A 27,391-nucleotide genomic window follows, 5' to 3' on the forward strand; every position below is an offset into this window, starting at 1 on the left:
AGCACTTATCAAAAAAAAAAAAAAAACTTGTTTGTGTATTTGTTTTGTAAGATTCATGATGTGAAATTGCGTGTTGAAGCAGATATTGTTACATTTGGGGATGTTTTTTTCTGGTTTGTTTTTTATTATTTGCCAATTAACTACATGCACTAAATACTTGGTCTTCACTTCAGCTATATTATTATTCAAGAAAATAATAAAGCTGAAGTGAAGACCACCAAGTATATAAGTGTGTGTGGCTAATTAGTAATATTTTGGACCAAAGTATATTGCATATATTTAGCATTTGTCAAGGATTTCAACAAATTTTGTTGAAGTATTATCTGGTATTAATCCTCATTTAATGTTCATGTTCCATAGTTTGACAAGATCTGAGAGGTCTGAAGACTGCATGCTCCAGTGTCAGCTTTGGAATGGTTTCTACAGTTGGGTACCCTTCTTGATACCACTTTGCAGCATATACTAGATGCTTTTTTTCATGGCACCAGCACCAGTGAGGTCACCATGCAGCTTGCAAGACCAATCTCCTTCAAATAAGTAGGACTACATTAGATAAAGAAGCAGCTTTAAATTAGGGTAAGAAGGATTCAAGTCTGAGAGAAAGGGCCCAAGCAGAACAGGTTTCTTGCAATAGAAGAGCTACATGGTTACTCACACTATAGAGTTGGGGTGGTTGGGGTGCAGCTGAAAAGAGATTAAAAGTGATGAGGTGTCACAGTGGATCCTCGAGATATAAGACAAGGTGAGCAGAAGTGAGTGTGGACAGGAGAACAGAGAATATTGGTGGGTTGAGGTTGGGAGGCTGTGTAGGAGAGTGAGAGGTGGAAAATGGGTGAGAAGGTGAATATTATGAGGAACAAGTCTTCTAAGATAAGTAGAAAAGGTAAGGAAGAGTCAGAAACTAATGCAGTTTTTATTTGCATTACTTTTGATTTACCTTTGTATATGACATTGTATGTTGAAAGATGTTGCCATTAAATAAAATCTGGGCATTATCTTTCTCATTTCTTTGTAGGTGAACAATAAATAGTAATCAGTGGTGCTTTATCCTATATATACATTTAGTAATACTTAGTGAAGTACCACAAATAACATTCCAGAAGAAACTCTAGTAAATATGTTTGCTGTAATGTAGAAAATAAATACAGAACATAAATTAAAAGACAGATTTTATTCTATAACAAAGTACCAAATGGAATATATTTCCTACTTGCACTACTAGATAATAGTTGGTTCCAAAGGAGAAGCATTTACAAATGTATTGAATGCAGGTCTGTTTATACCCATGGTAGATTAAAAGAACTAATGTATGTGTAGTTAAGAAAGTCACTTTGCAACTGCATGGTTTCAAGTACAGTTCCACTGTGCAGCAACTTGGGCAAGTGTTTTCTACAATAGCTCTTGGGCTAATCATGTGTATACACTGAAATGTGCACACAAATATGTATATTATTTTTCAACATTATATTTTCAGATCTGGATCCTTCACATATGGATTTAAGAGCCCAGAGTTTCCAGTTGGTACCTCTCTCAATGTCATGATTACTCATGTTACCAGTCCACAATATTTCCACTGCCAAGGTACAAGATATGCACCAGCATTTGGCCAACTTGCAGACAAGATTCATATGCATTATTCCCAATTGCAACCTGAAGAGGAAATCTTGATGTTAGTATCACCAGGCCAACCGTGCATTGCTCAATATAGCATGGATAAATCGTGGTACAGAGCCAAAGTTAACCGTAAGTTACTTTCAGTAAATTTGCAATTTTATTTTCGTCACACTACCACTATTCCTCAATTATCATCATCATAGGCGGTGCCCCAGCATGGCCACAGCTCATGAGCTGAAACTAGATAAAATGAAAAAAATGAATAGGCACAGGTATGGCTGTGTGATAAGAAGCTTGTTTCCCAACCATATGGTTCCAGTTTCAGTCCCACTGCGTGACACCTTGGGCAAGTGTCTTTTACTATAGCCTCAGGTTGACCAAAGCCTTACAAGTGGATCTGGTTGAGTAAAAAATAGAAGGTAAATGATCATCATTGCCGTTAGTGATAACGGCTGTGAAATGTTAGTTCTCTTTTCGCAGCACACCTGTTTCGATTATCATTACAACTATCCCATAATCCTTATGATTGTCAGTGATAAAGGTTGTGAAATGTTAGTTGACTTTTCAAAGTACATCTAGTTTGTCCACATATATCAACACGAATGTCGAATTCTAGTGTTTAATGTTATTTGTAGATAGATATATATATATATATATACACGCACACACGCACAGGTGCATGGTGAAGGCGCATGACTCAGTGGTTAGAGCGTTGAGCTTACAATCGTGAGGTTGTGAGTTCGAATCCTGGACCGGGCTGCATGTTGTGTTCTTGAGCAAGACACTTTATTTCATGTTGCTCCAGTTCACTCAGCTGTAGAAATGAGTTGCGACGTCACAGGTATCAAGCTGTATCGGCCTTTGCCTTTCCCTTGGATAACACTCGTGGCATAGAGAGGCGAGGCTGGTATGCATGGGCGACTGCTGGTCTTCCATAAACAACTTTGCCCGGACTTGTGCCTTGGAGGGTAACTTTCTAAGTGCAATCTCATGGTCAGTCATGACCGAAGGGGGTCTCGGCATACACACACACACGTATGTATATATATGTATAAACTGGATTATCAGATGTTATGTATCACAGGTCACAGTGCACTTCTTTGCAATGTTGTACCATTTGAATGACACCATTCTGCTGATCAGGAGGGCAGGCTATATATATATATATATATATATATATATATATATATATACATACATACAGAGAGAGAGAGAGATATATAATATTTGTATGTGTGGTTGCAGACATGGTTGTGTAGTTAAGAAGTTCACTTCTGAATCATTTGGTTTCAGGTTCAGTTTCACTGTGCATCACCTTGGGCAAGTGTCTTTCTATAGACTTAGACCAACCAAAACCGGGTGTGTAGATTTGGAGAACAAAAACTGAAAGAAACTCATTTTGTATATGTCTATTATGCTTGCATTTGTGCTTCTCTGAAAATTCACTTAGCTACAGGCAGGAACATTGCTGTCATTTCCCCCATCAACTGGTTATTTGCTGGCTTTTCACCTTCAATGATACATGAGAAAAGTTATTCTTTACTTGAAAAAGAAAAATCAAATAATAGTTAATGACAGAAAGGGTATCTAGCTGTAAAATAATGTCTCAATAATATACATACCTAACTCATTCTGGCATATAAAAACAATTGAGAAACAAAATAAGTTTGTATATATATATATTTGTGTCTGTAAAACAGTGTGATGAATTATGTTCCTTTACAGTGAAGGAATCCTAGGTATTCGTTAAATAGAGGACTGAAGTAATAAGTATTGGGTTTGATCTAATTGACTAAAGCCCTCATTTTGTGCACCAACTTGTAGTGTGCCAACAGTCCAATCACTAATGTCAGTAAAATAAGAATCTAATTTGTCATTTCTTATAAACGTCGTAAACTTTCTGTAATGATAACATTGGTGATCTAATAACAATCTAATTAGTGTGAACTCTCTTCCTTTCTCTTTCTATCTCTTTCTCCTTCTCCCTTATAGGTTTTTATCATTTTTGGTCACATAATCCCAAAGCATATTTGTGTTTGACTCTTCACTTAACTCTCTTTTGGTTCAGTCACACCTTATGTGATTCTTAGAGAATTGTTCACTTTCTGTATTTCCTTGCTACCAAACTCTGCTTTTCTTGGGATAGTACTGACATATATTGGTGTGAACCCTTTAACTTTCAGATTACACTGTCAAAGGTAATGTTTATTCATTCACATTGTTTTGAATTAATCATGCATTATTTTGTAGCTTTGAGATTTTTATGTGATTGTATTTATTTAGAATGACATTGTAGGATAGGTATGAGAGGCCGAATGGGACTGGTTTAACCCTTTAGCATTCAAATCGGCCATATCTGGCCAAAATATTCTACCTGTTTTATGTTCAAACTGAAGAATAGTCACATCTTTGAAATCTCAAAGCTACAAGATAATACATGGTTAATTGAAAACAGTATGAATAGATAAGCATTACATTTGACAGTAATCTGAATGCTAAAGTGTCAAATACGAAAGGGTTAATGTTTATTAGGGTTTTGACATTTTGAAATACATTCTTTACTTCAAATTCTGTACTCAAGTTATTTCCTGATACTAATATTATCATTGCTTTTTTCTTTTGTTTTATTTCAGGAGAACTGACCAACAATATTATAGAAGTATTCTTCATAGATTATGGCAACATTGAACTTGTTCCCAAGCATCTTATTAAAGTGACAAAACCAGAATTTATGGAGATGCCTGCTCAAGGAATTCCATGTTGTCTGCATGGAGTCACAAATGTTCGGAGTTATTGGTCACCAGAACACATTGCTCAGTTTGAAGACTTGGTTCTTGAACAGTTTTTCACTGCCACTTTCAAGTCTGTCAGTTCAACTGGCATACATGCAGTGGAACTGAGTAAAGATGAAGATGTCTGTGTCAACCTCATATTTGGTCAGCTCACTAACAGTCTTTGTTTAGCTGGTAATGATGAAGATGATGATGACGATGATCAACTACAATGTGACCCGTCTCTTCGATCGGTCAGTGTTGGTCGTGATAGGTCCAATTTAAAGGTCACTGTTGCATCAGAATCGAGAAATTCAACAAGCAAAAGAATCTCACCAAAAGGACGGTCTCCTGTAAAGAATGGTCGAAGTCAAAGGAATTTGCTCCCTAATGTCAATGGTTCTACTCCTAGTGATTCATATGCAAATGTGGGTTACCAAAACTACAAATTAAATGTTGGTGACAGCTTAGATATCTGTATGATATTTTTGATAAGTCCACATGAATTTTGGTGTCAGCCTGTCTGTATGGGCAATGCTTTGAAAAGCTTGATGAAGGAACTGAATGAAAACCAGTGTGACAATGCATATGGCACCTTTAAGACTATGCCGCCATCTCAAACACCATGTCTAGCTAAATTTACTGATGATGGCATGTGGTATCGAGCTGAAATAGTAGATGTAAAACAAGACCAAGCAGCCGTTTTTTATGTTGATTATGGAAATGCTGAAATTTTACCATTTTCTCAACTGAGAATGTTGCCACATCGCTTTATTGATGTACCTACTATAGCTGTGAAATGTTCACTCAACTTACCTCCCGGAACTATTTGGTCTGAATCTCAGATAAATGCATTACAGGACTTAGCACTTGATCACCGAGTCACTGCAAAAGTATTGTCATGTTTACAGAAAACTTACGTCCTTGAATTGTTTGACCCACTGTCCAAAAAGAATCTAGTTTCCATTGTGGAAAATACAAATACTTTAAAACCCTTGACCATAGCGAATGGTACAAGTTTACCTGTTGTTATATCTTGGGTCAATAGTCCAGATGCTTTTTGGTTACAACTGGTCAGCAATGAACATCAGCTAGATGAACTAGTGCAAAATATGCAAGATTATTATGACAAATTAAAAGAAAGATATGAAGGCAATGTAGCTGTTGGAACTTTTGTAGTTGCCCAGTTCAGTGAAGACTCTGCATGGTATCGAGCAGTTGTTGAAGAGATATTTGTTTCTAGTGTACGTGTCCGGTTTGTGGACTTTGGTAATGATGAAGTTACACCTGTAACTAATCTGAAACCACTTGTTCCTGTATTCACCAGACATTGTTGTCAAGCTGTGCGTTGTCGCTTGATTGACATTAAACCAATCTCTTTTGGAGAATGGGGACAGGATGCAAAACTATTTTTGGAAAACATTGAAGAAAATGTCATGTGTACTTTCAAGAAACAGGTTCAAAGTATATTCCATGTAGAACTGAAACTCAATGGAGTTTCCATAGCTGAGAAATTCTTACAGTTAGGACTGGCTGCAATAGTAAATGTTAAGCCTCAACAACATCAGGAACCAAATGGACATCGCCAGTCAAAAAATATCATTCAAACTTACAAAGTTATACAACCACGTTTTGATAAACCAGCTGCTGTAGTAGTCTCTTACTACACTTCCATTTTTGATTTCTGGTGCCAGTTAGTTGGTTTTTCTGAGGAATTAGATATGCTGATGGATTCATTGGTAGCAGATGGCAACTCCTCAACTCTTCTCCATATTAAACCAGGTGATCTGGTTGTTGGCAACCCATGTATTGCCAAAAAGCTGGGAAATAAGACTTGGTACCGAGCACTAGTGCTTGACATACAACACCATAGTGTTGATGTTCTCTTTGTCGATTATGGAAATACTGAGAGAGTAACTTTTGAGAATATTCGTCAGATGACTTCCAAATATATGCAACTACCTCGGTTAGCTTCCCACTGTAAGTTGTCTGATGTATATTCTCACCTCTCTATTGTAAATGGTGTTTTTTCAGAACTTGTTCTCGAAAAATCAGTACAGGCCAAGTTCTTAAATTATGACCAGGCTACTGAAATTTATGAAGTGGATCTGATTGTGGACCATAATACATCTATTGTTGTCCACTTAGAACAGTTCATATCTAGCTCTGCTGCTCAGACATCAACTGCTCTTCACTTACCTGATACAATATCACGAAGTGATTCAAAGCTTTCCATTATTTCCAATGATGATAAACTACCAACTGGAGACATCAAAGAAGTCTCTGTTTCCTATGTATACACACCAGAATGTTTTTATGTCCAGTTTTTAGATGATGATGATGTGATAGAAAGCTTAGCTGACGAATTAAATGGTGAATATTCAAAGCAGTATTGGTTGGAGAAGTCTTTGACCTTAGTTGAAGTGGGAATGTTTTGCTGTGCTAAATATTACCTTGATGATCAATGGTATCGTGCAGTTATAGTTGATTACACTACTGATGATGCTGCTGTTCGTTTTGTTGATTATGGTAATCAGGAAAGAGTTTCCCTCCAAGGCATCAAACCACTCGCTGAAAAGTTTCAGTCTATTCCATTTTTGGCTTATAAATTTTCTCTGGCTAATGTAATGCCCATTGAAGAGGAATGGTCAAGAAATGCCTGTGATATATTTGAAGACTTAGTTTTCAACAAAACACTAACCATCCAAAATATTGGCCAAGGAATGTGTGTTTTGATTGATGATGGTAACAACATTGCTTCTCTCTTTATCAAATCAGGATGTGCTAAGAATCTTATCACTGAATCAGCTGTGCTGACTCAACCGTCCAGTGCTGTGGAGCCACCAAAATCCTACTTGGATGTCATATTTGAAGATGAAAATGTTTTTGAAGCTAAAGATTCAATGCCAGATGTGTTGTTTGTTTCAAAACTTTTTGCTAACACTGCTGTGCCTTCTGAAAAAGTTCAGTGCCGCGTGACACATATCACAGACAGTAAAAAGCCTGGAATTTTCTATATCAGGCTTGCAACCATGGAAGAACAGTACTCAGAACTGTCCAAAAAACTCTATTGTCAACCAGTCAATTACTGTGGCCCATCACTTAAAATAAATACCCTCTGTAGTGTGTTTAACCCCAATTCCTCTAATTTATGCCGTGGTGTTATTATTAGTGCAAAACCTAACCTCTTACTTGACATAAAATGTATTGATACTGGAGAGTATTTGAAAGATGTTCCTGCATCTTCTATACTTAATATTACTGCTGATACCAACTTGACTACACTTCCTCCCCTTGCTCTGCCATGCACCTTAAAAAGTTGCCAAATGTGGAATGACCGCCTGCAAAGCAGGTTCCATCTCTCTACAAATGCAAAATCCCTGTTTGTAAGCTTTGAATCTAAATCTAAGCCATATCTTGTTGAACTCTACTCTCTAAATGGACAGTTACTTGCTGAAATTATTTCTAATCAGGCCTCAATGCAAAATATTATCCAGAACCCTAATACAGATAAACGTAAGTGTTCAATTTCATTTCTAAAACTTTTTGCCTTCAGTATTGTCTTCTGACAGTACAGTTTTATTAATCAGAAATTGTTTAACACCAACATCTCTCCAAATTTCTTTCTTTCCAGCTGCTTCTTCACATAGCATGTTTAAAGTTGTTCCTGTAGATCTACTATGTACATTTTGTATGTCATATTCTAGTACATATTTTGCTTTTAGGTTTTTGCTATTTGAGTGGCCCAGTAACCTATATCAATCTTATTTTTACTCTGCTAATGCCCACAACTTACATATTGTAGCTAGAGGTTAATGAAGCAATGCCATAAGGGTTAACTTTCCAAACAAAAAAAAAAATCACAAAGAATGAATGATAGTAGCAACATTTACTTCTTCTGTAAGGTAACTTTTTTCCTTTTACAGTATTATTTAATGTAATGTCTCATAGAAACAACAAACTTTTTTTTTACCTATTTCATTGATATACTTTAACTAAACATTATTAATGTGGCACATTGAAAACTGATTGACAACCTGTATTATAGTTTGTCACTTAGTTCTGAATTACCATCTATCTGGTTATCACATGACTCTTATTTCAGATTCAGAGTTACCATTTGCTAGCAGCCTCATTGCAAATCAAATTTTTTCTTTTACAGATATTCTTCAGCCATTGGATCTTCTTCAGTTTGAATGCCTTGGTGTATATGTAACCCACCTAGTTACACCTGAGAACTTTTGGTGTCAGCCTGAAGAGAGTGTTGTTTCTCTGAAACAGCTTGAGAAAGAAATGAACCTGTATTGTAGCAATTGTGATAAAGGGAATAAGGCTGTGGATCTCCAGCTGTCCTCTCTCTGTGTTGTCAGGTCTGCTAAAGATGGTAAATTTTACCGAGGCAAAGTACAATCTTTGAAAAAGTTTAGCTGTGATATTCTACTTGTTGATTTTGGTAATACAGAAACTGTTGAACGCAAAAGCATTTGGCCATTGCATAAAGACTTTACAAAACTTCCAATGCAAGCATTTGAATGTCATTTGGCCTATGTGGAAGGCAAAAATAATTCATGGTCCCAGAACTCTTTCAGTATCTTTCAGAATTTATGCCTAAATCAGTTGATGACAGCTGAAATTTGCAGCATTTTGCAGCACCCTGGTGGTACAGGATATGTGATAAACTTAACACTGAAAGGTAAGAATGTTGCTGAACTTCTTGTAGAACGAGAAATAGCTGAAGTCTATGACAAAGTTGAACTTTCAAACGATGTTATTGTTGACCGTTCTGTTATGGATGTAATTGCATGGCTGCAGAAACAACAGTACTGGTGGAACCTGGTCTGTGGAGAATTGCTGAATATTCAAATCTGCAGTGTTGTATCTCAAAAGGAATTCTGGATAAAAATGTTTCCAAAAGTGCCTATTGTTGATAAGCTAAAGGATCTAATGGAAGAAATTTACCGAAGTTTAGCTCCTACTGAAGCTGCTGTAAGTGAATACCAAATCGGTGTTTTATATGCTGTTGTTGCTCCTGATGAGAATGTTTATCGGGCCATCCTAAAAGCTGTTACCAATGAAGATTTAACAGTTTTTGATATTGACTGTGGTCTTACAAAAGTAGTACCCAGGGACTGTCTCAAAGAATTGTTTCATTTTCTTACTGACTTACCACCTTTAGCCATCCATTGTGAAATAGCCGAAGACCCAACTTCTGAATCTTTTGTGTCAGATTTATGGTAAGTGTCTTTAAACTACATTATATGCCTGTGATACTAAATACCAGTTGAATCTTAGTTGATGTTAATGTTTACAATGGGAACAGGGTCATGTGTTTTGATCAGAGAGTTGACTTGGAACATAAAAATTTAACAAAAAGAATGTGTATCATGAGAGACCCCCTGTTAAAACAAAATTTTCCCTCATTTATGTATTTCTGCATCAGCTGTTATGAATGTAACAATGTGATTGGTAACAGGAAGGACATCGAGTCATAGTACTCCAAACCAAGAATGAAATGAATAAACAAAATGTGGTCCTCTGACTTATTTAGGAGAGGATTAACTTTGAATAAGAACTGATTCAGTCTTTGATGACCCATTTAACTTCTGCCAACATGGAAAGTGGATGTAAATTGATGCATCCATATATACTAATATATATTTTAATTCATCATCATCGTCGTTTAACATCCACTTTCCATGCTAGCATGGGTTGGACTTGTCATAGCATATCTCTTTACTTATACCAAGTATATTTTACAGAAATATGATAGGTGCAGGCTTGGTTATACGGTTGAGCACTTCCCTTCCAAGTGATTTTGAGTTCAGTTCTGCTGTGTGTTACCTTTGGCATGACTTCCTCAAAAGCATGTGGCCAAATAAGGCATTGTGAGTGGGGTTATTAGACTTGAACTGAAAGATCATCATGGTGTGTGTGTTTACATCTGTGATTGCTTGTATGAAAGTTATAAATGGCAGTGTCATTACAACCAATCACTTCATCCCTTGGAAGCCATGTGAAATAAAAGATCTCTTACTTGAAAAACAGGTAAGGATTATCATTCAGGGATAGCATTCAACTGTAAAACAATGTCTCGATAGCATATTCATCTAGCACATGCTAGCATGGAAAAATGGACATACAATGAACAACACACACATATACAAACACTTGGGTGTTACTCAATCCTTGTAGAGTTCATTTATTAAAAAACCTAATGATTTACAATAACACTACTCTTGAAGAAATGAATACAAATGAGAAACTAGCAATAACAAGTACATTGGAGCTTTCGTCTCTCTCTCTCTCTCTCTCTCTCTCTCTCTCTCTCTCTCTCTCTCTCTCTCTCTCTCCCTCTATCTCTCTCTCTTTCTCTCTCTCTCTCTCTCTTGTCCGATGCAAACAAACAAGTTTGTTTCCAAAGTGTTGAAATGTATTGTAGAACAAGTAGAAAGATAAGTTTTAATCAATGCATATATATATATATATATATATATTTATATATCTCATCATCATTTAACATTGCATGGGTTAGACGGTTTGCTTGGAACTGGTAAGCTGGAGGGTTGCATCAGGTCTGATTTGGCATGGTTTCTACAGCTGGATGCTCTTCCTAATGCCAAACACTGAGAATGTAGTGTAATGGGTGCTTTTTACATGACACCAGCCACGGCTAGGATTTCACAGGTGCCATTTACATGGCACTGGCAACAGCTATGTGTGTGTTGTATATGTATGTATGTATGTATGTACATGTGTATATGTGTGTATGTGTATATATATATATATATATATATATATATATATATATACACATACATGCAGAGAGAGAGAGGTGTGACCACATCTGAAAAATTTTGAATCTTCTCCTACAAATATGAATTAATTTCCTAAGTACCATTAGATAGGGGCTACTTGTTATAGGGCTGAATTCCTGACCCAATTTCAGTCTCTGGGTTTTTTAAAATTTTGCATCATTCTTCCTTTACAACAAATGTAATTTATTTTTCCCTCTCATATGAATCTGAGGGCTTCTCTTGAATTAAAAAAATAAAACTGGATGTCAACTACCCTTGTTTAGTGTATGACATTTAAACCAGCCTGTCAAGCCCAGATATCCTGCCTGTTTTATGTTCAAACTGGTTAGATCCAGCTTCCCACATCCACCCTACAATGTCATTCTAAAAATAATCAATCACATCTTTGAATTCTTGAAGCTATGAGACAATGCATGATTAATTCAAAATAATGTGAATAAGTAAACATTGCATTTGACAGTAATTGGAATGTTAAAGGGTAAGTAGATGTTTAGTAGTTGAGTGTGTATAAAGTATTGGTATTGAATTATTGGTTGATGGATCATATGGCTATTATACAAATGTGTTCACATTTAAATTAAAATGGATGAATGCTGTCGCGAGATTTACATTTATGAATTTGTTTTGCAAGATTCTTGATGTGAAATCATCTGTTGAAATAAATATTTCAGGTTAACCTTTCTTTTTTTACTTTTGTTACACATCTGTGACCTCTTCAGTGACCTTTTCCATCCACGTGTATCCTCCTGCTCCACTTAGAAAATGGACTAGGTGGAGCAAGAAAATACATGTGGATGGAAAGGCTTGCTGAAGAGGTCGCAGATGTGTGACAAAGATTTCCAGACGATGGACATAAGATGAAGTAAGAACGAATATACAGTGTATGTGTTTATCTGGCACAAAAAAAAAAATTACCATCCCGATGCCACTATCCAGAGGGGCTGTGTGTATTTGGAGTTTTCTTTGTAACTATGTAATCTCACTGCATGGCACCTTGAGCAAGTACTTTCTAGTGTAGCCTCTTGTGAGTGAAATTGGAAGATGTCTCCTTAGACTGTCATCATGTCTCTATATACCTGTCACCTATTCTCAAACTTTGGCCTAAAACCCTATGAAAAATTCTCTATTGAATATGGTAATTTGACAAGGGAGTATGCGTGTACGTACACACACACATGCATGACGCATGATCTGCTATGATTTCTATCTATCAAATTCATCTTACTTGTAAGGTATTGGTCTCACTTTTATTGCTATTTTTCCAGGTTAGCATGATTAATTTCTCTTTTTAGGATTGGACAGATGAAAGTCAAAGAGTGTAAGGCAGACAACCTCTATGTGGTGTCCTTAATACCTGCAGAATTATCTTCTAGTCATCACAGGTGAGTACTTCAATATCTGTGTGTGTGTAGATGCTTATGTATGTCTGTTTGACCATATTTGTAAATATAAATTTGCATACTTGTGTGATATTCTCATTAAACACAATCTTGTATTTGAACATACTTCTTAACCCAAGGACACTCAATCAAAAAGATCATAGCTTAAGAATGCTTCTCCCTTAAAAATGTACAGAGAGTTCATTCTCTATATAGCACCTTCCAATGTTGAAATAGTTGAATAAACTATCATGGTTAAACTAATTTTCAACTTGTTTCCTGTAAAGAAATTCCAATTTTCATGATGTCTGATTTTGGCAAAATTTAAAATTTCTTAAAACCTCAATCCAATCATTTTTTCCATTTGATCAGTAGATCTATTTCAACAGGTTTCATGTGAGAAATTTTTTAATACCCTAAACCTTTTCACTTGATAATCCCACCACCATACATCTCTTGCTCTGCCCTTGCACTATGCCTGTCTCCCCCAACAAATACACATGCTGGCAACCACACATCATCTCTCTCTCTCTGTCTGTCTTTCTCTCTTTCTCTCTTTCTCTCTCTCTCACCCTTATCTACATTACTCTTTTGCTGCTCTTCAACCTGGTGTATCATTGGATGTTCTCCACTCCTTCTTCACCATCCGCTACTGTTCATACAAACAGTATTGTTTGTTTCCAGTTATCCATCTAACAATGTCTAGGCCATTTGTTATTCAATAGACTGGGTGAGGTGGTGTTTATAATTGCTTATCATTGCTTGGAAACTGGTTGAGGGTTGTTGGCATAAGGAAGAGTATCTGGTTATAGAAAACCCTGCCTCAGTATAATCTCACTTGATGTATTCAATTATCAAAAAGTAGATAATTAAACAGTGATTATGGTAAACCAATTTTTGCCATCAATAGCATGCTGAAGTGGCTTATTTATGACAACCCTGCTTTCTCCAGTTTATCAACTGAACACTCTTCAAACTATTGCTTCAATAGATAAGCCATTTTACCCATGTAAGCATAGTAAGTTAGATACAATACAAGTTTATGATAGCAGCCATTAATACAGCTCTTGAAGATTATCTAATATTGATTTGACTTAAATGGATCTCAAGTCATTGCCATGTTTTGCTTTTAATTCCTTCTTGATATCTGCACCGTAAAAGGAGTGGTGTCGGGTTCCAATTGCGCATTATCCTCTACATCAAACATAGACAAAAAACAGAAAATATCAAAGAATACCTCTGCTTTGACAGAAATCATCTACATTAATATGCTAATGTCAAATGTGTGATGCTGTCATGTAGTTAGTTGAAGGAGGTAGTGAAAACAGAGAGAAAGAAAAGTTTTAATGAGAGCAAAGAGAAAGAGATTATTATTTTTAAGTGGTTGGTTAGTTGAAGGGAGAGAGAACAATAGAATGTGTTTAGTGCAGTTGGATGTGGTATAATTGAAAGGAGAGGCAATGGAAGTATGCTTACTGAAGGCATCACAAAAGTTGAAGTCAATACTGTGAAGTGATATAAAGTAAAAAAATGATAGATAACAGCTAATAAAGTAGAAAACCTGAGAATATAGCTTTCATATATAACGGTAACACTAACTTACAATCTCACACAATGCCAAAACAAGGAGACACGAGGACATACATATATAGACACACACATATACAGACTTCTTTCAACTTCATCTACCACATCCACTCACAAGGTTTTGGTTGACCTAGGGCTAAAGAGTTATAGTAGAAGACACTTGCCAAAGGTACCAATAATGGAATGGTTAAGAAGTTCACATATAGCTTTCTTGAGATTGTACTTTCAGTATTACCTATATGGACTGTTACACTATCTCAAGAAAGATCAAATGCTCGAGAAAAACATACAATTCCATCTTAAAATTTTTAAATAACTGCGGAATCTCCATAGGTATTGCTTCTTTTGCATCAATCAAATATCAGTTTTCTCTATAGATGCCATAAACGTTATGGTTTCTCTTGTGTGTGTTAGCAGATTTGTCTGGTACTTCAGAACAATAATCATATGCAAGCGCACATTACTCAAACCCACTTCAGTCTAGATCTAGACTTTCACTCTTCACCACACTACTGAAAACTTATTGGTTTCAAATATTAGTACAAGGCCAACAATTTCTGGGGCGGGATGAGTCGATTACATCGACCCCAGTGCTCAATTGGCACTTATTGCATTAACCCTGAAAGGATGAAAGGTAAAGTTGATCTAAGCAGAATTTGAAACCAGAATGTAAAGACTGACGAAATGCTGCTAAGCATTTTGCTTTGCATGTTAATGATTCTGCCAGTTCGCTGCTTCAGTGTCATGTATGTTATTGTAACTTTATGTGTATCGAGTGGTTGGCGTTAGGAAGGGCATCCAGCTGTAGAAACTCTGCCAAATTAGATTGGAGCCTGGTGTTGCCATCCGGTTGCACCAGTCCTCAGTCAAATCGTCCAACCCATGCTAGCATGGAAAGCGGACGTTAAACGATGATGATGATGATGATTTTTACATTGACTGTGATTGCCTTTGAACTCATCTCTTTCATATTCTAGCAGATAAACATTAATTTTACTCTTTAAAACTTGATTGAATGGAGTTAATTGACATTATTTCTTGGAATGTGACACAGATATTCAAAGACAAAATTTTTGGCAATGTGTTAGTGTTGAATGTACAATACTGCACAGCTGTATATGCTGATACTAGTACTAACTATCAGAACATAAAGCAGGAGTTGAACTTGTAATATGTCTATCAAGTATACTAAAGTATGGATGATTATTATTGCTCTGGAGGCAAGCTGGTAGAATTGTTAGCATGTAGGACATAATTGCTTAGTGGCATTTTGTTCATGTTTACAGTCTGAGTTCAGATTCTTCTGAGGTTGGCTTTGCTTTTCATCCTTCAGGGTTGATAAAATAAATACCAGTTAAGCACTGGGTTGATACAAATGACTAGACTCTGCCCTCTAATTTTCAGGCTTTGTGTCTTTAGTAGAAAGGGTTTTTAGTGTTAGTTTTTAGAGTTAGTTTCTGTTATAGCCACCTGGCCCATTATATTGGTGTTCTTTATACTTATAACAATAAATTGTATTGAATTAAATTATCCTAAGTTTTTGTATCTGTCTTACATAGCCACCACTTTGTCAGTTATATTAGAGCTCATTAGGAGCATCATACATATAACATAAAATGGTTATTGAAACATTTACCAAAATATGACAAATTCCCTTAACTTCATTTTCACTGTCTTCTGTAAATATTTTGATGGGAGTGGATTTTCAGTAGATCATACATTCCAATTTTCTTGTTCTAAGTAACTGAAAGTTTGCCCTCAGTCTCTGTAGTAATTCAGGAAACTAGACTTGTGTGTGGTGACTTTTTCAGATTTTTTTCAATGTAATCATTTTAATAGTTCAGTATTTTCTGTTGTTTTACTTTGTAGGTATTTAGAACCAACCTATAATTCAGGCTTCACTATGGAAGTTAAAGTTTGTTTCACAACGAATCCTCAAGATTTCTGGTGCCAGTCATCTGATTCCTATGGTCTTGATAGCTTAATGAATCAGTTGCAGATTTACCAAAGTGATGATATCATCCCAACTGCAGAGATCTGTGTAGGATTACCATGCCTTGCCAAATACAGTGAAGATGGTGCTCTTTATCGAGCTGAGGTTGTCTCAGTCAATGTTGCCTCATCATCTGTGGAGGTGATTTTCTGTGATTATGGTAATATAGAGTCAGTAATGATCACTGAGTTGATACCAATTCCAGAATGCTTCATGATTCTCCCAAAACAGGCTTTGCACTGTAGTTTAGCTGACGTATCTCCAAAAGGTGAGAGTTACTGGGATGAAGATATGTGTACTGGTTTTGAAGAGATTGTTTCTGAAAAGGTGTTTACCATGTCAGTTCTGACTGAAAGGGCTAATAGTGTTTATATGATCAACTTAAAAGATGGTAATGACAAACGTCTTCAAGAAATTCTGATTGAGTGTGACATGGCCTCAGGCCTCACAGCACAAATGTTTAGTGAATGTGGAGAAAGTAATTCAGATCTTCAGTCAGCAAATCATCCTGTAGCAGATAACAAATCACAAGATATTGATTCTCCAGACGATGATGAATCACAAGATCTTCCTTCTCTTGATGCCGAGCCCTCAGAAACTGAAGCAGTTACAACTGTGTCCCCAGAAACTGAAGCAGTTACAACTGTGTCCCCAGAAACTGAAGCAGTTACAACTGTGTCCCCAGAAACTGAAGCAGTTACAACTGTGTCCCCAGAAACTGAAACAGTTACAACTGTGTCCCCAGAAACTGAAGCAGTTACAACTGTGTCCCCAGAAACTGAAGCAGTTACAACTGTGTCCCCAGAAACTGAAGCAGTTACAACTGTGTCCCCAGAAACTGAAGCAGTTACAACTGTGTCCCCAGAAACTGAAGCAGTTACAACTGTGTCCCCAGAAACTGAAGCAGTTACAACTGTGTCCCCAGAAACTGAAGCAGTTACAACTGTGTCCCCAGAAACTGAAGCAGTTACAACTGTGTCCCCAGAAATTGAAGCAGTTACATCTATGTCCCCAGAAACTAAAGCAGTTACATCTATGTCCCCAGAAACTGAGGCAGTTGCATCTATGTCCCCAGAAACTGAGGCAGTTACATCTATGTCCCCAGAAACTGAGGCAGTTGCATCTATGTCCCCAGAAACTGAGGCAGTTACATCTATGTCCCCAGAAACTGAGGCAGTTACATCTATGTCCCCAGAAACTGAGGCAGTTACATCTATGTCCCCAGAAACTGAGGCAGTTACATCTATGTCCCCAGAAACTGAGGCAGTTACATCTATGTCCCCAGAAACTGAGGCAGTTACATCTATGTCCCCAGAAACTGAGGCAGTTACATCTATGTCCCCAGAAACTGAGGCAGTTACATCTATGTCCCCAGAAACTGAAGCAGTTACATCTATGTCCCGAGAAACTGAAGCAGTTACATCTATGTCCCCCAAAACTGAGGCAGTTACATCTATGTCCCCAGAAACTGAAGCAGTTACATCTATGTCCCCAGAAACTGAAGCAGTTACATCCATGTCCCCAGAAACTGAAGCAGTTACATCCATGTCCCCAGAAACTGAAGCAGTTACAACTATTTCCCCCAAAACTGAGGCAGTTACATCTATGTCCCCAGAAATTGAAGCAGTTACATCTATGTCCCCCAAAACTGAAGCAGTTACATCTATGCCTCCAGAAACTGAAGCAGTCATGCCTATATCCCCTGAAGGTGAAGCAGTTATGTCTGTGACCCAAGAAACTGAATCAACCCTTCAGTGTACAGCTGTCAAAATGACAGAAAATGAAGATTCTGATTTGGATGTCTACCAAGATACTTTTGATGACTTTGACATTCCAAACTCTTCAATTGATCCTGACAGATGTAATCTAGAGAATTCAAGCACTGACAACAGTGAAAGCATGAAGAGTAATGACAACCCAGCATTCCAAGATGACACCACAATAACCAAACAATTCCCTGATGACCAAAATGTGGTCATTACGGCCTCTGAAAACTGTCCAGCTGATCAAAACGAAAATGATCTCAATGAAAGAATCAGTTCAAAGTTTACTAAAGAGAACTTCCCAGATGTCAATACGACAGACAACAGTGATTTCAACAGTAACGTAATTAGTTCTTCCCAAATTCAAACCACTGCTTGCATTGATGAAGGTAAAACAGCAGAGTCTTCCACAATCCATCATGCTGAAAACGACCTTCCTGCTGAAATTGAAACAAATCGTTCATTGGACGTGTTTGATTGCAATCCTAGTGACTGGGAAGAGTTAGATCAAGGTTTAAGTACCAGTCTCATGTCAAACTACTTGATAAAACCCAAAGACACTGTCTCTTGTTCTGATTCTAAAATAGAAAATACTTTGAATCCATTCGAGGATTGCCAGACATTTAATCTGAAACCATCTTTAGGTGATATGGCGGGAGACTCTCTATTATCATTCCTTGATTGGAACATGGAGATCAGCAACCGTATCAAAGTTAGATTACTGAATTTCATTGCACCAGATGACTTTTATGTGACACCTTCAGATGATTCTGATGACTATTTGCAATTGTCCATTGCAATAAAAGACTGTGTAGATACACTAGAGCCTTTCTCTGATCTGGATGATATTATTGGATTACCATGTCTTGCAGAAATTGAAAATTCATGGCAACGAGGAATTATTAAATCTAATGACAATAATGCAATAAATGTAAGTCAATTTCATTTTTTTTCTTGTTTTGTTTTACCTATGTATTTTTTTTAATTGAATGATTCCTTGATGTCACCAACCTCTGTGATTAAACTTTCATTGCCATTTTTCTAATAAATTGACTGCTTAAGTTTTGGTTAATTTTCAGTATATAATTAAGATATTAGAAACACATAGGTTGATATTAGTAACTTTATATATTGGTATATATTATGCCCTTGTTGACGAATTGGAACCCAATGCTGGCTTTAGAAGAAGAGTGACCGAAGACTATTTCACTTGTGAGGATACTCCTAAATGACCTATGAGTGGAGGCTCCCTATATTTTGAGGCTCTAGGTTTTAGCCTGATAAGGTAAATGCAGCACTATTGGGATTTCTTATTTGATGTTGTAATGAGACTTTGAAGAAGACCTAAACTCTTTAAGATGAGGCATCTGTAGGTAAGTGAGCTGATATTAAGGCTTAAAGTATGGTTCTTTCAATTGAATGATCTCTGTCATGAACTACTCTATGTAGAGTACTGGGTGTGGCAAAAAATCCACCCTATATTACAGGTTGGAAAATGTTCCAACAGCAAACACATGATGTGCACTGTTCCAAACCATGGTAGAAACTGGAAAAAAAAAGTCAAACATTTGCTACACGAAGTCATCATTACTACCTGCCTAACTTCACTAATTAATATGCATTGAAACAAGTGGTAGGTTTTTCTGCTGCATTCCATGTAGTTGTTGAAGGCTGAATACTTTCACATTACTCTCTTTCTCACACACAACCATTAGTCTTCCATCACATCACTATATTTGCCCTTCATCACTCTAGAGCTGGTAGACAAATGAGCTGAGACAACACTGGATAGAGAAGACTCTTTATTCTTGCTGGGAGTTGGTCATCTTTAGTGATGGTGTCTTGATAAAATTGCAAACTCTATGAAGTGGTTGAAGAGTGGAACAGTATCTAGCTGTTGAATCCATGACAAAAAAAATGTAATATATGCGTGAGACTTGGTTCCCACCTATTAAGGAGGACAGCAGGTTCAAACAATGACAAAAAAGTCTGTGGAGTCAGAAAAATTAAAATCAGTTTCATTTGTTGCCATTCCTTGTTAATAAATCATCATCTAGCTTTGTGCTTTCAAAGACAGGTTGAATGAACATTACCTTATTTGAAGAACAGGTAAGGGTTAGTGACAGAAGGGCATCTGGTTGTAAAACAAAGTCCAAAATATGTATTCATCCGACCCATGCTAGCATGGTAAAATGGATGTAAAGCTAACAACTATAAGTTCAGATATATTTTAATAAATTTTGAAATGTATTAATTGAAGCCCAGGCAATGTAGTTATTAGAAATCTAGTTATGAAGGAGCTAAATCTACTGGTATTGTACTATTCTTCCATCAGTTTACCTAACTGTAAGAAATAGGTAACAAATCATCTGGGAGTGTAACTTTGATACTTGTCCAGAAAAATATCACATGTACTTTATATTATAAACCAAGGATGGGCAACTTTTCCTAAACTGGGGGCCGCATCGTGCCATTTCCAAGTGGAAGAGGGCTGCATGATGAAATATTACTTGCCCACTTTACACTGAATTTTTTGTAGTTCTTCTTAATTTTATTTGTCTTAGTATGAAATTAGTAACCTAGAAACACGTCGAGGACCGCAGGTTGCCCATGCATGTTATAAACTCAGGTTGTGTGCATACCCATATAATTGCCATGGGGTTGAGGTGGTATTTATACTTTTATGAGTAGTGCTCAGTATTTCTGGCTTGCATCTTAGCGGCCTGGCTTTGGTTTCCTGACTACACCAATGCTGATGAATCCCATCTGGCTTGATATTCTGTTTCTTTGATTGTTAGAGCTGCATTTTTTAAAGCAGTTCTAACTCTAATCTTGTTTGCTTGTGATGCCCCAGCATAGGGTCAGCTGGAACCTGTAGTAGTGTGATATATAATTCTTTTTTAATTATACTTCCCCCCCCCCCCACACACACAATGTAATATATTGTGTATGACAAGATGCTCTTTAGGCGGCGAGCTGGCAGAAACGTTAGTACGCCGGGTGAAACGCTTAGCGGTATTTTGTCTGTCTTTACGTTCTGAGTTCAAATTCCGCCAAGGTCGACTTTGCCGTTCATCCTTTCGGGGTCGATAAATTAAGTACCAGTTACGCACCGGGGTCGATGTAATCAACTTAATCCCGTTGTCCTTGTTTGTCCCCTCTATGTTTAGCCCCTTGTGGGCAATAAAGAAATAAGATGCTCATTAGTAATTATTATTTGTAACTATCATTAGGCAGACATACTCCCCCCCCCCCATATATATATATATATATATATATATATATATATACGCACACACGCACACACAATAGACTTCTTTGGTGTATCTCTAACAAAATCCATTCACCAGGCTTTGGCCAGCCTGGGGTTGCTGTGGAAGGCATTTGTTCAAGGTACCTTTAAGTGGGACTGAATCCAAACTAAACCCACATGACTGGAAAGTGTACTTCTTAACCATCCTGTTGTTGGCGCCTTTGGCAAGTGTCTTCTGCTAAAACCCTATAGCCCTAAGTCAACTAAGTCCTTGTCAGTGGATTTGGTGGATGAAGTTGAAAGAAGTCTGTTGTGTGTATGTTTTTGTGTCTCTTTGTCTTGACATTGTGTGAGATCGTAAGTTAGTCACAGCTATATAAAGGTATCCTTCATTTCCAGTCTGCTTGGGGAAATATTATTTTGGAAAACAGGTGAGGCCACAAAAAGCATATCTGGGTATCTGTTCATAGAAAATTTACCTCAACAAATGCCATTTGACTTATACAAACAGAAAAGTGGACATTAAGTGATGTGTGTATGTATATGCACATATAGTTTCCATGTACCAAATACCACATACAAAATATTCTATATGGTAAAAGACACTCAAGGTTCCATATAGATCTGGAACCACTTTGTACTCTAAGCATGAATGTAGGTTTTATTATGTCACCATCTCACTATTGAGCAATGAGTTAATTAGATGTTATACCATACTTAATGTAAATAAACCTAGAAATTCTAATATATGTTACTATGATCAACAGGAGCAGTGACGACAACTCTTAGTATTTAAATTAAAAATAAAATGCATTGAGGAGTGATTGCATATATCTGTCTTGTCTTGATTTTCTTGAAATCTGTGTTTCAGGTGTTTTTTGTAGACATTGGTAAAGAATTATGTATGGAAAAATCAGTACTGAAAAAATGTCCTCCATCCTTGTACAAACCACCTGCAATGTCTATCCACTGCTTCTTAGTTGATGTTCTACCCTTAAACAGTTCTTGGAGCACCACAGCATTTGAAATCTTTAAAGGTAGCTATCTTACTATCACACAATTCTATTTTAAAGCAAAAATATTTTCAGAAACATTTTTTTTTTTTCTTTCATTGTTGTACGGTTGGGCAAACTGGGACAAGCAGTGTCTTCAGTAAGGTTTGAACTTATAAACCATATGGTCAGTAACCCATATACTTATGTTTTTATGTTTATCCTCCCCTTCATTCCATTCACCATTCCAATGTTAAAGGGCATTTATTTACATACAGGCTAATTAGAGCAAGCAGCGTCAACCAAGCCAACTCAAACAAGTAGTATCCCCTGTGTGCAACATATATTTGCTGAAGCAAGGTTTGAGCTTGTGACCTGGAGCTGATATTAGGTCACTAAATTGTAGTCCAAACATATTCGTCTCAGAGCAGTTGCGTTGCACTTCCACTTTATTTTAGGCATATATTTGGAACATCTTTACATAATAATCACCATTATGAATGTTGGTTGGTCAGTTGGTTCATTGGCTTCTCCTGTCATGCTTTACATCGTAAGGAGAGAGAGAATAAAAGCGAGATACTGTAAGAGTTAATATAGGAGCTGAGGGATGAGTGCACTAACTAGGGTTGGTGGCAGGCAATGAGTAAAGGAATGCTAAACACACAGTAACAGAGAATGAATCTTACATAGAGGAGGAAAGGAAGTAAATGACAGAGTAGTTGGAAAAGGCTAGGCAATAATTAATGCTTATTGTGATGAATATTTTTCCATAGATGCTTTTCAAGTAAGCTGTCTGTGAGCTGAGTAAGTTTTTTTTTTTTTTTGCTTGAATTACTGGGATATTTGCTGACTTATAAATTCATTGTAAACTGTTACCTACAATTGCTATTATAATATTAATACACTGGGGTGCTACCAGTCATATGATGAGTAACTGTGGATGTATACTTTTTCCCCCATGGATAATATCAGGAAATATGACATAAAACAATAATTACAATTGGTAATAAAAGTATTCTTCCAGAATTACCTGTTATATGACAGGTAACACTCAAGTAATATCTAAAGTAGAGGTTAGTAAGTCCAACTACTGCAAGTATTATTTCATTGAGTTTCTTCTTTACAGAAATCTTTATTCTACATAACCTCAGTTCACATTAGCTTTCAGGAAATAAATACCAGATTATCTGGCAATGTTACCTGTGATAGACAGGAGTCTGTTGCAGGTAATATTAAAAACATTCAAGTATTCAAGGAATATCATTTACTTAATGTTTTGGATACAGTCCAGAAAATCCTTCAGCCATTGTCAGTTATGGACTCCTTTACATAACACTGGGGCTATACAAGTTAACAGTCTTGGGGTATCTGGATGATAAACAAAGATTGACTTAACAATTTGTTCCACCAGCATGGCTGTATTATTAACAAGTTTGTATTGAGGTTCTGCATTCAGATACTCTGTATGGTACTATTTCCAGATATCTGCTACAACATCAGGTTGACCAAATGTTTGTTGCTAGCATTTGAGATTTTATGACATGAGTAGCCATGTAGCTCATCTACAGCAAGAAACCTCTTTACTGTAGCTCCACTCAGTTGAAGGGGATCTTAGCCTTGCAAATTGCATGGTGACTTAACTGGTGTTGATACCATGATAAAAGCACCCAGTACATACTGTAAAGTGGCTGGCATTAGGAAGGACATCCAGTCATAGAAATCATGCCAAAACAGACATTGGGGCATGATGCAGTCCTTGGACACATTGGATCCTGTCAAACTAGCTTACCATGCTGGTATAGAAATGGACATTAAATGATGATAATGATGGAAACTGGGGAAGCTCATTATATGTATACATGTACATGTATAAATGTACATTGGTGAGAAGAATGGAGAACTGCTTACCAACCCCATATAAAATATATCTGAAGCATTCCTCAAAGCTCCCTGCCTATCTTTTACTTACAGAAGTTCAAACTGAAGTGCAGTTACATCTACACTAGTCTGGAAGAGTTAAGACTACTGACCCCTTCCTCAAACTATTTAACATGTAAAGTGAAAATTTGTGGAGGCGCAATGGCCCAGTGGTTAGGGCAGCGGACTCGCGATCGGAGGATCGCGGTTTCGATTCCCAGACCGAGCATTGTGTGTGTTTATTGAGTGAAACCACCTAAAGCTCTATGAGGCTCCAGTAGGAGGTGGTAGCAACCCCTTCATTGGTGTTCCACTGTTGTCTCTAGATAAGACAAATTATCCAAGCTGCAAGACATAAATGTAAAGTGGTTGGTGTTAGGAAAGGAGATCCAGCCATTAAAAAATTCTGGTCAAAAATGGACTGTGTGAAATGTGGTCCCAAACCTGTCTAGGCAGGCGGTAACTCTAAATAACAACTGGCTTAGAATGTGACAACCCATCCAGCTTATGCCAGCATGGAAAGTGGATGTAAGAAAATGGTAGTGGAGAATAAGAACCAAACCCGCTGGGATAAAAGTTACTTGACCACTGGTGACCTAGCCAGGATATTAGTCTTCTACTTAACTCTGTGGATACTGAACTAAATTATCATATTTAATGTAGGAGCAAGCTAATTCGAAATAATTGCAGTAACAAAAAGACAGTATTAATAACTATTATTATTTTACTCCCCTCAGCAATTAGGAGACAGCCGGTGTTTCAGTTATTTGACCTCAGTGAAACATGGATTTCATCATACTTGCCAATCTAGTAGCAAGAGACTTACCAAGTAAATGTACAATAATACACACTAATTAGTGTTAAAAATTAGCATAGTTTAGAGGTTAGTGTTATATTTAATGCAATGAGCATTAAAGCATAAAGAATATTATGGACCATCATCACCTCGTCTTTGGGTACCTTTAAAAGAGTCCACTGTGTTGCTAGCATTCACATCCATCACCTACCAGTCATTGAGGCCTTGAAAAGGATTGTAGGCACTGTGTCTTGATCCCTTGGCTGAACCTTAGCCCCATCTTGTTCATCATAATCTTCCAGGCAACAACAGAGGAATTCAAGACAGGCTGCCCCTGGGAACTCCTCTATGCTGATGACCTTGTTCTTATGAGCTGAGTCCCTTCCAGAACTAGAGAAGTTTCAGGTGTGGAGGCAAGGTCTAGAATTGAAGGGTCTTAGAGTTAATCTAGCAAAAACCAAAGTCTTAGTAAGTAGAAAACAGACAAATCACAAATCCCCTCAGGTAGATGGCCCTGCTCAATCTGTAGGAAAGGTGTCAGTAGAAATGCCATAAGAGGTGTAGCAATATCAGAGGTAGGTTAACGGAAAATAGTTTTTGTGTGTGATAGGTGCACATGTACAATTAACATTAGAAATGTGCAGGAAATAGACTCCGTCAAATGCCAAAGGGGAAAGCTAGAAGTAGTTGATAGCTTCGTTATCCAAGTCAGTAGCAGGGGTGGATGCTCCAAGAGCATTGCTGCTAGAATAAGAATAGGTTGGGCAAAGTTAAGAGAGCTCCTACCTCTGTTGGTAACAAAGGGCCTCTATCTCTCTCTCTCTCTAGGAAGACATGGGATAAAGTGGTGAAGCATGATTTTCAAACGTTGGGCCTCACGGGTGCAATGGCTAGTGACTGGGACCTTTGGCGATATGTCATGCTTGAGAAGACCTGTCAAGTCAAGTGAAATCATAGCTGTGGTTATTGTCAGTGTCACGTAACTGGCACCCATGCTGGTGGCATGTAAAAAGCATCTTTCAAGCGTTGGACCTCATGGAGGCAATGTGGCTGATGCTGGTGTTGCGTAACTAGCACCCATGCCAGTGGCACATAAAAGACACCTTCCAAGCGCTGGGCATCATGGTGGCAATGACAAGTAACCTAGGCCTTTGGCAATATGCCATGCTTGAAAAAACCCATCAAGCCAGGTGAAATTGTAGTCATGACAGATATTGGTGTCATGCAAACTGACATCCATGCCAGTAGCATGTAAAAGCACCCATTACACTCTTGGAGTGGTTGGTGTTAGGAAGGGCATCCAGCCATAGAAACCATGCCAAATCAGGCTAGAATCTGGTGCAGCCCTGGTCAAACCGTCCAACCCATGCCAACATGGACAACGGATGCTAAATGATGATGATGATTAACCCTTTTATCAATATATTTCAGTTGAATTACGTTGCCTTTCAATCTTAATCATTCATTTTTCCATGTTTTTCCATGCTAGCATGGGTTAGATGAATATATTGAGGCATTGTTTTACTATTGGATGCCATTCTTGTTAACCCTTACCTGATTTTCAAGTAAGGGATCACTTATTTCATGCATCACTGCTTGTAGCTCAGCAATTTTCAGAGAAGCACAAATATAAACAATTACACAGATGTGTGTGTGTGAATGCACACACACACACACATGCACGCAGAGACTTTCTGCAGTTTCCTTCTGCCAAATGCACTCACAAAGCATACTATAGTAGAAGGTACTTAGTAAAACTATAGTAGAAGGTACTTAAACAAGTTGCCATGCAGTGAAACTAAACCCCAAATCATGTAGTTGGGAAACAGACTTTTTAACCACACAGCCATGCCTGTACTTAATTCCTCTTAATTTTGGAAATAATGAAGAATTTAGTAAAATAAACTGTTCATTATTAAGCAGATATTTGCAACATGGATTAACAAAAAGGCTTTAATTTAGATCACTTTAAGACCTGGAGTTTGTATCCTGGAACCAGAAGCAGTCTCAGGTGGGCTAGTATCAAAAGAGTTAGGCTTTACCTATATGTGAACATACCTTTTAGTCGGTCTTGCTTCAAAGATGAGTGGAGCCTAGTGAATGAGCAACAGTAGAATAAAGAAGCTTGTAAATTGCTACCATCCTCCTTTCCCCTCTCTCCTCCAACATGGCTAAATAAAAAGTAGTTGTCTCTATTAGTATTCAGTTTGAGTTTCCACATCTTAGAAACTGCTAATGCTGAGTAATAACTGATGGATATTTTATCAATTATTACTACTTTATTTACTTCTTCCAGTCAGCTATGGTGTACTGCTGACATTAAAAATAGTTTTGTTCAACAAATTGATTTTTTTTATCTAGTAAATAATTTATTTATATATATATATATATATATATATATATATATATATATATATATATTTTTTTCACACACTGTAATCATCATTTTAACATCCACTTTTCCATCTTTGCATCATCAACTCTTACCTGTTTCCAAGCAATACTTGGACG

General features: G+C 37.1%; 1 protein-coding gene across 4 annotated transcripts in view; it reads left to right on the top strand.

The window, feature by feature from the left end:
- LOC128246987 (tudor domain-containing protein 15-like) overlaps positions 1 to 27,391 on the top strand; it is a 53,566-nt gene that overhangs the window by 5,690 nt on the left and 20,485 nt on the right. For 2 of the 4 annotated variants that reach the window (XM_052970222.2, XM_052970223.2), the window contains exons 2-7: positions 1,475 to 1,743; positions 4,248 to 7,901; positions 8,548 to 9,619; positions 12,493 to 12,582; positions 16,036 to 18,853; positions 22,047 to 22,212. In XM_052970222.2, the coding sequence (XP_052826182.2) occupies positions 1,539 to 1,743; positions 4,248 to 7,901; positions 8,548 to 9,619; positions 12,493 to 12,582; positions 16,036 to 18,853; positions 22,047 to 22,212 (8,005 nt within the window). In that variant the 5' untranslated portion in view covers positions 1,475 to 1,538. Of the gene's footprint in view, positions 1 to 1,398; positions 1,744 to 4,247; positions 7,902 to 8,547; positions 9,620 to 12,492; positions 12,583 to 16,035; positions 18,854 to 22,046; positions 22,213 to 27,391 lie in introns of all 4 variants that reach the window. The other 2 variants (XM_089356750.1, XM_089356751.1) reach the window with 1 other exon arrangement.

This window comes from Octopus bimaculoides, chromosome 8 (assembly GCF_046866305.1).
Source record: "Octopus bimaculoides isolate indiv1 chromosome 8, ASM4686630v1, whole genome shotgun sequence".
Classification (NCBI taxonomy): Eukaryota; Metazoa; Mollusca; class Cephalopoda; order Octopoda; family Octopodidae; genus Octopus; species Octopus bimaculoides.